General features: G+C 34.9%; 1 protein-coding gene across 3 annotated transcripts in view; it reads left to right on the top strand.

Moving 5' to 3' along the window:
• Positions 1–12140, top strand: part of LOC145259093 (fucose-1-phosphate guanylyltransferase-like) — a 31401-nt gene that overhangs the window by 3948 nt on the left and 15313 nt on the right. Inside the window, exon 1 of one of the 3 annotated variants that reach the window (XM_080116740.1) lies at positions 8713–9035. The exons of 1 other annotated variant lie outside the window; for it this stretch is intronic. In XM_080116740.1, coding sequence (XP_079972866.1) covers positions 8951–9035 — 85 coding nt within the window. In that variant the 5' untranslated portion in view covers positions 8713–8950. Of the gene's footprint in view, positions 1–8712; positions 9036–9614; positions 9774–12140 lie in introns of those variants that run through there. One more of the 3 variants, XM_080116742.1, reaches the window with a different exon arrangement.

The raw sequence follows: 12140 nt of genomic DNA, 5'->3' as shown, positions 1-12140 counted from the left end.
CTTGACATCTTGGGCTATTTGGCGAATAGTAATGCGCTGATCTTCCAAAATGGCAGCCTCAACTTGACGGACAGATGCCTCATCAATGGCAGAAGGGGGGGCAACCAGGTCTGGAAGCTGTTTCCACAGACTTCCGGCAATGTTTGAATTCACGATGCCAGCATTTTACAAGGTCATATGATGGGGCATTATCACCATAAGTTTCTTTCATTTCATCAAAAGTCTCCTGTGGTGTGCGTCCTTTCAAATACAAAAACCGGATCACTGCTCGACATTCAACAGGCTCCATTTCACACCTGACTCAGTTCAAACACCTGTAAAATAGAAACCATAATTAGTTCAGAACTGTAATTTGCCACATAACCCGTAGAGATATAAATCATTGCACATGCAAAATTTCAGCTAGATCAGACAACTGGAAGTGTGTCAGGGGCATTACTTATTGCACGCCCCTCGTATCTATCTCGGACACAATATTATCAGGGAGGTCATTAACGAATATCAGTATTAATCTGAGGCACTCACACATTAATGTTATACTGCTTGGATGTACATCCATCAATCTATATATCTCTAAAAGTGAAAGTGTATGTCTGTCTGTCTGTCTTTCTGTGTGTCTGTCTGTGTACAATTCCATATGCAATAACTCTCTCACATTTCAGTCTACAGACTCGAAATTTGATATACAGGGTACTGAGATTTGAGAAAATCTTTGTAATCTGTTTTCGGACAGAAATTTGGCTGTTAAGGGGTCAAAGTTCAACGATTTGACCTTTGAGAACTCTACCAAACTCCTCCGCCAATTTTGGGTATAAACAATTGAAATTTTAGATATGGGTTCCTTGGACATGGATCTAACTTAAGACCTTACTTTGAGCCCAAAACAATAAATGTTAAGGGGTCATAATAGGGGTCAAAATTTTAAAAAAATTTACCTCTCTTTTTTTTTTTGCTCCATATACACCTCCAAACACCCGGGCAACGCCAGCCTGAAATGCTAGTATATATATATATATATTCTTTCTTCAGTGGAAAACCACTGCATGTTGAAATTACAAGTTCCTGTCGCACACTATTACAACAATGATCATAAATTATTATACTGATATTTGAAAACGAGGCTACATCAAAGGGAGGTCATATTATATCATGTTCAGGGTTGCCAGATTGGCCTTTTTGAAGCTAAATTTTTAATATAAAAGTTCAAATAAAGACTATTTTTTATTTTTATTTTCTTTAATTTCAATAAATAGTTTCTTAGTCTGACAGGCCCGCAGCAAAGGTCAGGAAACTTTTCTTGAAGAAATGCTGATTTTTTTTTAATTTAATTATTTTTTAGATGCATCAATTGAAAAGAATGCCTCTCGTCTTGGAGGAGGCTCCATGTTTTAACAAGTTTCTTGGTCTGACATTTACTCCTGATCTGAAACGGAACACGTACATCAAATCTGTTTCCAAGATTGCTAGAAAAATTATCGGATCATTCTACAATGCCAGTGGATATCTCACTGTCATTGCAATTCTCTACCTGTATAAAAGCTAAGTACGTCCAAGGATGGAGTACTGTTGCCACGTCTGGGCAGGAGCTGCTAGAAATACTTTATCCTGCCTTGACAGAGTTCAAAATAGACATGACCTAATAGAGAATGCCCTTTTCTCTTCCCTGCAACCAGAAGAGACGTTGCGGGCCTGTCTCTGCTTTATCACTATTTTCATGGCAAGTACTCGCCTGAGCTCCAATCTATGGTCCCCCTTTGCCAAAATTTCATAAAAAACACTTGTTTATCTGAAAACACTATCAATAATTTCCCCCATACTTTATCTGTGCCTAAACCTAAACGTAGATTCAATGATCAAAGCTTATTTCTTAGAACTGCTATGCCTGTGGAACTCTGTTCCGTTTCACTGCTTTCCAGCCGACTACAATATGGTCGTCTTCAAGTTGTAAAAATCCTTTGCATTTCATGACAATCAAAACGACTTCAATTTTTATTCATGTAAAATAAACCAATGGAAAAAATACATGTGAAATAAGTTAAACAATTAAGAAACAGTGAAATGGAGTTTCATTCTATATCAATAAAAAACTTTATTTGTTATCTTTGTTAGTAGAGTGTACACTAGAGAGAGACGTGTTAGTAGGTTGAAGTGTTCTTGTATGAAGATAGAATTAATATATTGCCGGCTTGTTGAAGAAGAGAACAATTCAGTTCTGTTTACACATATTTATAGCCAGTAGTCGTCGGTACAAAAGAAACCGTTTAAAAGAAAAAGAAAGGGCAAAGACTTCAGTGTGTTTACATGTGTAGGAGTGTGCGTCCGATAGTAGAGACAGGGCAAAGGGTTAGTGTGTGTGTGTGGGGGGGTGTCGGTATATGTTCTTTAGCATGACAAAGAATATTCGTTAAGCTACCGCATGTGGAAACAAGTGAGAGTTTGAAAGGTCGCCATGTTAGCTTGTAGTACTCACGTTCTGCCCGAGGCCGAAGCCCCAGGCGATGTATGCTTCTGGGCAAAGCAGCAAGAAAGAGAATTGAGAGTTTCAGATTTCCCCTTTTATATACTTTGTCACGTGATTGAGAGCTGGCTTGTGATTGGACAAGCCAGGGAGAAAATGGATTTCAAATCCTGAATCGTGAGAAGTAGCTCCTGCTTGTGATGTAGCGGGTGTCAGCTGCTACACAACCTTTAGACAAATTTTATTTTAAATCAAATTTTTTTCTATACTTTAGAATGACAAAAAATTTATGCAACTTTTTATTTTTCTCTACATAGGAGTCACCACTTATGAAGGCCCAGAAGCCACTCCAGGATAAGGGTTAATGTAGTCAATCGGATAATATATTAATAATCGTTAGTAGTGGAAATATGGTAAATTGGATTACTTAAGGGGATGGTTCAACAATAATTTGTTTATGTTGGACTTGAAGATGATAAAATTGTAGTCAGCTGGAAAGCAGGCAAATGGAACAGAGTTCCACAGGCGTACAATTCTAAGAAAAAAGCTTTGTTCATAGAATCTATGTTTAAGTTTAGGCACAGATAAAGATCATACTTTCATCAATCACAGTCCATTTTCTGTAGGCTGTTTTTGAACCCAGTCAACAACGGGTACTTCTGCTAGTATATATATATATATTTATACTTTTAGCTCACCATATATATACATATTTCTACTTTTAGCTCACCATATATATATATATATATATATATATATATATATATATATATATATATATATATATATGGTGAGCTAAAAAGGAAAACAGTTTGAACAGTTGCGTTGATAAATAACATTTAATTTTTATTAATATAATCGTCTAATTACATATAGTTGTACGTATACGTGATCTCTAAATAAATGTTTTTCTTATACTGTCTACTTACTTTTGGCTCATCCTATATATATATATATATATATATATAATCTTATTCAAACACAGTAGTGTTTGAATATATGGTTAAGTGGCAGTTTTAGTCATTTAGAACTGCTTTAAAGCTTCAACGCTCACTCATTTTTTTCGACTAAATTTCAAACAATTATTACAGTTTATAGATCACCTTCTCAGCTATATAGTGAAAACAAAATTTTCAATTTTTTTTCAGTAAAACAAAAGTTATGATGAATTTAATGGTGTTCAAAATCGTAAAAATATGTAAGGAGGTGAGCGACGTACTTTATGACTGGTTTCTATAGCAACCACATCGCTTCAGCAACTAGTGTTGCTACTAATTCACCGCTCACGTGAAAAGAGAAGTAACAAGTAGAACAGAGAGAATGAAAGCAGACGAGTGCCGCACATTGTTTAACATATGTGCATGTTATGTTTATGGAGGCAAAAAAATAAGACTGAAATTAAACAAACAACAAGTGAATTTACTGGAAGCCTGTAAAAATCATAGATTACAATAGAAAAATGCGGGCATGAATAGTTAAACTTAAACACGGAAACGAAAAGGACAAGATATTCTAGTAAAAAATATAATAAATTTATAACTTAAAATATTACAGCAATAAGAATTTTTTTTTAAAATTCAATATATAATATTATATAATCAATTCTTAATGCTGCAATATTTTAAGTTTTTATACTTTTTACTAGAATATCTTGTCCTTGTCTTTTCTATGTTTAACCATATTGCTTTTCATGCTCGCATTTTCTATTGTAATCCTATAATGTTTGAGATAAAAAACATTTTTAATGCCTTATTTTCACCCGCAAACCCTGTTTAGTGACATTACCTGACTTTTTTTTTTTACTTACTTGTGATGTCGAAAATAGTAATATATTAAAAATTACGACAATTCATTAAGTACAAAATTATTTCTAGTTAAAAGTAATTTTTACGGAAAATGGAGGAGGGATTGCATTTTCCCTAGATGTGAACACTTTGAAGATTGCGAATACAGGGGAATTATCCACTTTAATGACTGATGTTTTGTTTTAGACTATAGCGATATACTTTTTTTTTACTAAAAACACAGGTACTTCACGGGGAACGTAGACCTTGTGTAAACATTTTGTTTTAATGGCTGCTCCCTGAAAGCGCATGCACAAAAACATTTCATTGGTTTACTTAATCATGAAAACTTTTTTGCAGGTACTATTTAAGACAAAATAAAAAAGGCCAAAAGTATTATTTGAATATGTATGAAAAAATAAACGTAACAAAAAATTAAAATATTTAGTGGGGAAAATATAATAATAAAAATAAATGAAAATAAAATAAAATGAAAATAAAATAAAAGTAAGAATTAAATTTAATCAAAAAAATTTTTTTAAAATAAAATAAAATAAATACACGGTCAATCAAAAAAAGTCTATGAGATATATACACAGAAAGTGAAAAAAAAACTTTTTTTTTACATAGGTATCACCACTTATAAAGGCCAAGAGGACACTCGAGGATAAGGGTTAAAGAGTGTACAGTAGAAATTGGACAATATAGTAATCGTTAGTAATGGAAATTTGGTAAATTTGTTAACAAGTGGAATGGCTCATCAAGAACTTGTTTACATTGGACTTGAAGACAAACATATTCTAGTCAGCTGGAAAGCAGGCAAACGGAAGACTGTTCCACAGGTGTGCAGTTCTAAGAAAGAAACTTTGTTCATGGAATCTATGTTTAGGTTTAGGCACAGATAAAGAGTGGGGGAAATTATTGATAGTGTTTTCAGGTAGACGAGTGTTTCTTGTGGAAGTTTGGTGAGGGGGGACCATAGACTGAAACTCAGACGAGCACTTACCATGAAAATAACGATAAAGCAGAGACAGGCTTACAGCATCTCTTCTGTGGGAAAGAGGTTGCAGGGAAGAAAAAAGGGCATCCCCCCACCACTAGGCTATGAAATCTATTTTGAATTCTGCCAAGGCAGGATACGTCTTTTCTTGCAGCATCTACCCAAACGTGGTGACAGTCCTTGGATGTACCTGGCTCTTATATAGATACAAAAAATTGAATAAAGAATTGCATCAGCAGTGAGACATCTACTGGATTGATAGAAGGATCCCACTATTTTTCCAGCGACCTTGGCAACGGATTTGATGTATGTGTTTCATTTCAGATCAGGAGTAAAGGTCAAGCCCAGAAGCTTGTCAAAACTTGAGGCCTCCCCAAGACGAGAGCCATTCATTTCAATTGATACCAGATGGGGATCAGAGCGTTTATGATATAAAGATAGAAGCTTGGTTTTAGATGCATTAAAAGTAACCAGCCACTCCTTTCCCCATTGTAGAGGAGAGAGAATCAGAGAGAACTTGGTCGTTCATGGTCTTTGATGTGCTACCATAGATGGTAGTGTTGTCAGCAGAAATGTCTAATGTAAGGATGTGATTTGGAAGATCATTAATGTTGATCAGGAAGAGAGTTGGGCCCAGAATGGACCCCTGAGGGACCCTAGCATTAATACTGTGAGCTCCTTATTTCTGCCCATCACCCACTACTCTTATGAACTTATCAGAGAGAAATGATTTAATAATTGAGAGGACATTTCCAGCTATACCGTAGCTGGAAATCTTGTAAAGTAAACCTTTATGCCATACTCTATCAAAGGCCTTTGATATGTCAAGAGCAATTGCCCTAGAAAGGTGGCCTCCATCAAGAGATTTTCTAATCCTATGAGATATAAGTGTAAGCACATCTGCTGTAGATCTAGCAGAACGGAAACCATATTGCATGTTAATAAGAAGATTATTTTTGCTGAGTTGGTTGACTACTTCTCTATTTAACACAGACAGATTCCAGCAATTTACTCATGATGCACAGGAGACTTATTGGCCTGTACTGAGAAGGAGATGACCGATCACCTGAATTCTTAAATACAGGGTATACTGATGAGATTTTCCAGGGTGTTGGGAGCAATTCTTAATGCTTAAACAGCTTTGTAAGTATGGGTGCTAGTTCTGGTTGAAGTTTTTTTTAGCACTATGATTGGAATGCCTTCAGGGCTAGTTGCTTTACTGGAATCAAGGTTTTTGATTAGCTTGGCAACATCACGTGCAGATATTTGTATGTCACATAGCATGTTTTCTGATACAGGAGGAAATATTGGGGGTTGGTGACGTTGGTCGCAAAGGGTAGAATAAGCTGCAAAGTTCTTGGCAAAGAGTTTGGCTTTGTCTGATGCTGACGAGATTAACTCAGGTACATTGATGATAGTTTAGATAGAGTACACGCTTCTGTTTAAGATATTTGTATGTCGCATAGCATGTTTTCAGACACAAGAGGAAATATGCAGGAGTTGGCGGTCCTGATTGCATAGAGTAGAATTAGCTGCAAAGAGTTTGGCTTTGTCCGATGCTGACGAGATTACTTCAGGTCCATTGATGATGGTTGGGATAGAGCACACACTTCTTTTCAGGATTCTGTTTGCTATTTGTCAAAATTAGTGGGAACCAAGCTGCTGCTCAGCTACTTTGGACTTAACAGACTGAGCATGCAACTCTTTCCTTCTTCATTACTTTTTTGCATTGGTTGCTGGATGTACTGAGACTAAAGCGGCTTTAGTCTCAGTACATCTATTACATTAGAAGCAATGGAAAAAGTGATTTTGCGCATTTCAGGGAGCAGCCAATAAAAAAAAAAAAAAAAAAAGTTTACGTAGGGTTCATGTTCTCCGTGAAGTACCAAGACGCAATAGTATTTGTTCTACTCAATGAATTTTCGTAATTTTGGGATATATTACTATTTTCGACATGACAATTATTAATTGACAATTAACTAAGTAGTTCTGTTTTTTGCTTAAAATCACATTTAAAAAGTCGATCTGTTGACGCTATCTTAACAAGTACCTTTTATTGGGCCCCCGACAAAAGGAGGGTGGACCTGTAAATTCACTCTTGTCCGTTTGTCCATCCACATTTTTCACAATAACTATGCCTTGGGATTTTTTTAAATTTTGCACAAACATTAAACATGATATGAGTAAAAAAAAGTAACAGAATGGATTTTCCGGGAAAACTTCGGTTGCCCCCCTTAAGGGTGCCTTTCGGGTTAAAATGGCTAAAATAAACACTTTTGTGCTTATTAAAAAAAATTGATGTCTTAGATTTTTATAAAACTTTCTGAAAAGTTGTAAATAACTGATTTCTATATAATTTTATTTGTCTATACTTCACGATAACTCTTGGGTGTGCCCCAGAGGCTCTTTTAGGGCTAATAAAAACACTTCATTTTGGGGACTATTTTACCATATCTGTCCAAAATTTTCTGTGTATGTCTATTTAGCAGTTTTGCATGGTGCTGAACTCAAATTTAAATATGTTAAGGCCTTGGGGGACTTTGGGGGCTAAATGGGGGAAGGCGCAAATGTTTCAAAGTTTTAAAATGATTAAATGTTTTATTTTATAATTTAAAATTAGAAACATTTACTAATAAAAATTAAATTTTGGGTACTTATGATTTTTTGGTGCTGTGCTTCGTTGTAACGTTATTATTTTGAAAACCATTCTTAATGATGAGGAGGTGAGGATGTTTTGTAACTATTCTGTGCTTCCACCTTACAATTTAATTAAAAATAAAATAAAATATCGTGAAACTTGAATTCAAACTGTAAAAAAAAAAAAAAAAAAAAACTTTATAAAAATAACACGGTACCATCTGCCAGCGTATGCATCCGAGAACAATATCTACTGTAAAATTAAACCAAAAATGTGGTGCTTTGCTTAACTGCTTAAGTATTTTTGATACCACGCTATTTTTAAATAGTTTTTTTTTCAGATTAAATTAAAGTTTCACAATATCTTCTTTTTTTTTCTTTTTTTTTACTTGTAAAGTGGAAGCACAGAATAATAACAAAACACCCTCTCCTCGTGTTAAGAATGGCTTTCAAAATAATAATAACATTATTATTTCAACATAATACCAAAAACACATAAGTACCAAAAATTTTATTTTTTATTGTTCAATGCTTTTAATGTTAAATTATAGAATAAAACATATTTAATCATTTTAAAACTTCATCTAGCATTATATATTTTTAATTTGTTAAACAACATGGTTAATTTAAATTAAATTTTAATCACATGATCACATTTTCAATAATTATGTGATTATAAATTTAAAGTTTGTAAAACATGTCTGCTCGATACCGGTGTCGACCTTTAAGAGTCCCTTTTAGTGGATTACCTGGTTCGAGGATATTTGTACAACTAAACGACAAATCTGCCTCTTTTTTTTTTTTTTTTTTTTTGCATGGTGGAGTACTACTGCACTATAATGTTCCTATGTTAAGGCCTAAAACTGCACCGTTTATTTATTTTCACTAGGATTGACGTCCCTGGGAACTTTTGGGGTTAAATGGGGGGGTCAAATGTTGAACTTAGTCATTTGTTTTATGCCTCGTTCACTGTGCATTCACAGGGCACCATGCACGCTTCGCTTTCACTTGTTGATTTTTTAAAATTCGTCCTCTTACAAAAAAGGGGGAGATAACTCAGTTCGCCTCAAAATGTCTACAAAGCTGGCCAAAATGAACGAAGACAAAATCGTAGAATTCATGCGAGATTTATTTCTCAAATACGATAAACTACGAGGTAAAATTTGTTTTCGATCATTTATTTTCACGTATTTAACGTTTGCGAGAATTTCAGAAGATTTATTTATTTATTTATTTACCTTTTTGCTTATATTTTCATGCTTTTGTAAACAAAAACAAAACTATTTGAAATCAAGCACATTGGCAGATTTAAAAGTTTATTTTTGTAACCCCGTTTAGCGTAAACACGAGATGAAAGTACAGAATAGTTAACAAAGACCCTCTCCCCATTTTAAAATGGATTTCAAAATAATAACGCGGTAATCACTGCTATTGACATAAATTGTTTGGACATTTTTCAGTATAGAAAAAAAAAAACATAAAAAAAAACGGAAACGTGGTCAAAAACTCGACTAATTTTTATTTGGTTTCCATCTAATTATTTTCCTTTAAAATGACGATTTTTAGAGGTTTTCGCGTATGCTGAAAACGAATATCACATTTAAATTTTCCGCAAATAAGTAATTTTCTGGATATTAAACAATGCCATTTCTTATGTTATTGTTGGTGGCCATTTTGGTACGAGCAAGCGCTCGTGCGTGCGTGTAAGCGCAACCCCGAGAAACTATGCGCAAGCGCGCATCAAGATGGCCACCAGCAATAACATAAATGGATTTGCTTAATATCCGGAATACTACTTATTTGCGGAAAATTTATATGCGATATTCGTTTTCAGCACACCCGAAAACCTCTTTGAAGTCGACATTTTAAAAGAAAATGTTAAGGTGAAAAACAGGTAGAAATTTACCTTTTTTTTTTTGTTTTTTTAATTATTTCTTAACTTACTTTAAAGCGTTTATTTACTTTGAAACAAAAGTTGTGTCGAGTTTTAAGTTAGAACAAGAAAGAAATGGCTGACATTAGACAGTCATATGGAGAGTCTCGATAACCGCTTAAAACTCTAAAATTAAACAAAATACTGGTAAAACATTACATTTTCACACCATTGGTGACACTTATTGGGTGGGTTTTTATTCAGTATGTTGTTTCATTTTCGATTTTTAAGCGGTTATCAATGACCATCTAATGTTGGCAATTTTTTCTTGTTTGTGTTGTAAAGACTCGACATTGTGTTTCAAAGTAAATAAACGTTTTAAAATAAGTTAAAACAACAAAAACAAAACACTTATCCAGGTAGAAGAATAATGATTTATCTTGCCTTTGGTAACATTTATTTGGTGTGTATTTTTTTGTCCGCTTGTTCGTTTTGTTGTCTGTACTGCAAAATATCCGACACGGGTTTCTGCAGAAAGGCATGTGAACCTTCTTCCCTGTGCACCATTATTGGTCCCCAACTAGAGCAGGCAATCAATCGATTTGATTAAAAAATTGGCAATTTCACCGATTTCGATGACAATAACAATATGGAAGTGTGAAACATTCGTTTATCATCATTTAATCCCGGGCAACGTTGGGTCACCATGCTATTATATATATATATAGAGAGAGAGAGAGTGAGTAGAAAGTGCATTGTGGCTGCATTTGCAGCAAACTTGTAACTCTCGCTTCCCCCCCTTTTTTTTTTTTTGTCCCTCAGTTCTTATGTACCACAGGTGATGTTTCTGACAAAGGAGGAAAAAACGCTACCAATAATCATGGAGCTGATCGACAGAATCAAACAAGGACATTTTTTTTTTTTTTTACAAAGGAGTCACAACTTATCAAGGCCAGAGGCTACTCGAGGATAAGGTTTAATGAGTACAGAAGTCAATGGGACAATGTCGTAATAATTGTTAGTAGTGGAAATTTGGTAAATTGGATTACTTAAGGGGAACGGCACATGAAGAACTTGTTTACATTGGACTTGAAGACAACCATATTCTAGTCAACTGGAAAGATAGAAAATGGAAGAGAATTCCACGGTTGTGCAGTTCTAAGAAAGAAGCTTTGTTCATGGAATCTACATTTAGGTTTAGGCACAGATAAAGAGTGGGGGAAATTATTGATAGTGGTTTCAGCTAGACAAGTGATTGTCGTGAAATCAGGACAAGGGGGACTATAGATTGGAGAATGTCTGTGCGTTATGTTCTTCTCTTCAGAGCATTTCGTTTCGATCGATGTAACCTCTGACCTTGTTCAAGTGTATCTTGTCGAACTCGGGAATCTTTCTTTTAAACTCGTGAATCTGCACAGAATTTCAAATGGAAGCTTTTATTTAATCCATGGGGTAACATGCTCTCGTTCCCTTACTGGGTGGAAGTCCTAAGTAATTTGTGATTGTATCTTTGAGTGTCACCTACACAGAGAATTGAACCTTCAACCTCCAGAAACGTGTAACTTTTACAACTGAATTTTACCAAGTACTCTATCCACTGGGCATGGGTTTGCAATTCCTTAGTTTGACAAGATATACCTGTAGAAGGTCAAAGGTTACATAGCTTAGTGGGGGAATCCCTTTTCTCTTCCCTGCAACCTCTTTCTCACAGAAGAGACGTTGCGAGTCTGTCTCTGTTTTATCGTTATTTTCATGGCAAGTGCTCGACTGAGCTCCAATCTATGGTCTCTCCTCACCAAGCTTTCACAAGAAGACTCGTCTAACTGAAAACACTATCAATAATTTCCCCCACTCTTTATCTGTGTCTAAACCTAATCGTAGATTCCATGAACAAAGTTTCTTTCTTAGTACTGCACGCCTGTGAAACTCTCTTCCTTTTGCCTGTTTCCCAGCTGACTATCATATGGTTGTCTTCAAGTCCAATGTAAACAAGTTCTTGATGTGCCGTTCCCCTTAAGTAATCCAATTTACCAAATTTCCACTACTAACAATTATTACGACATTGTCCCATTGACCACTGTACACTTATAAACCCTTATCCTTGAGTGGCCTCCGGGCCTTGATAAGTGGTGACTCCTTTGTATATTAAAAAAATGTGAAAATGACGCTTAAGATCATAATGGTCGTCGGAAGAATAAAAATAATATGAATAACCTGACTTTGTTCTGAATATCAATAAACCCCCCCCCCCCCCCCGCTTTTTTTTTTTTTTTATCACGAACAAGAATGCTGTCATTTAGATATGAACTAACCTGAATTTACAGTTTGTGAATTTTGGAGATGAGGATTTATTTTTTTGTATCATTTGGATTTCTTTGGACTACTGTT

The sequence above is a fragment of the Euprymna scolopes genome, chromosome 34, assembly GCF_053919585.1.
Source record: "Euprymna scolopes isolate OS-2025 chromosome 34, ASM5391958v1, whole genome shotgun sequence".
In the NCBI taxonomy this organism is placed as follows: domain Eukaryota; kingdom Metazoa; phylum Mollusca; class Cephalopoda; order Sepiida; family Sepiolidae; genus Euprymna; species Euprymna scolopes.
The sequence above is the reverse complement of the archived record's forward strand: the minus strand, read 5'-3'. Positions and strand labels throughout refer to the sequence as shown.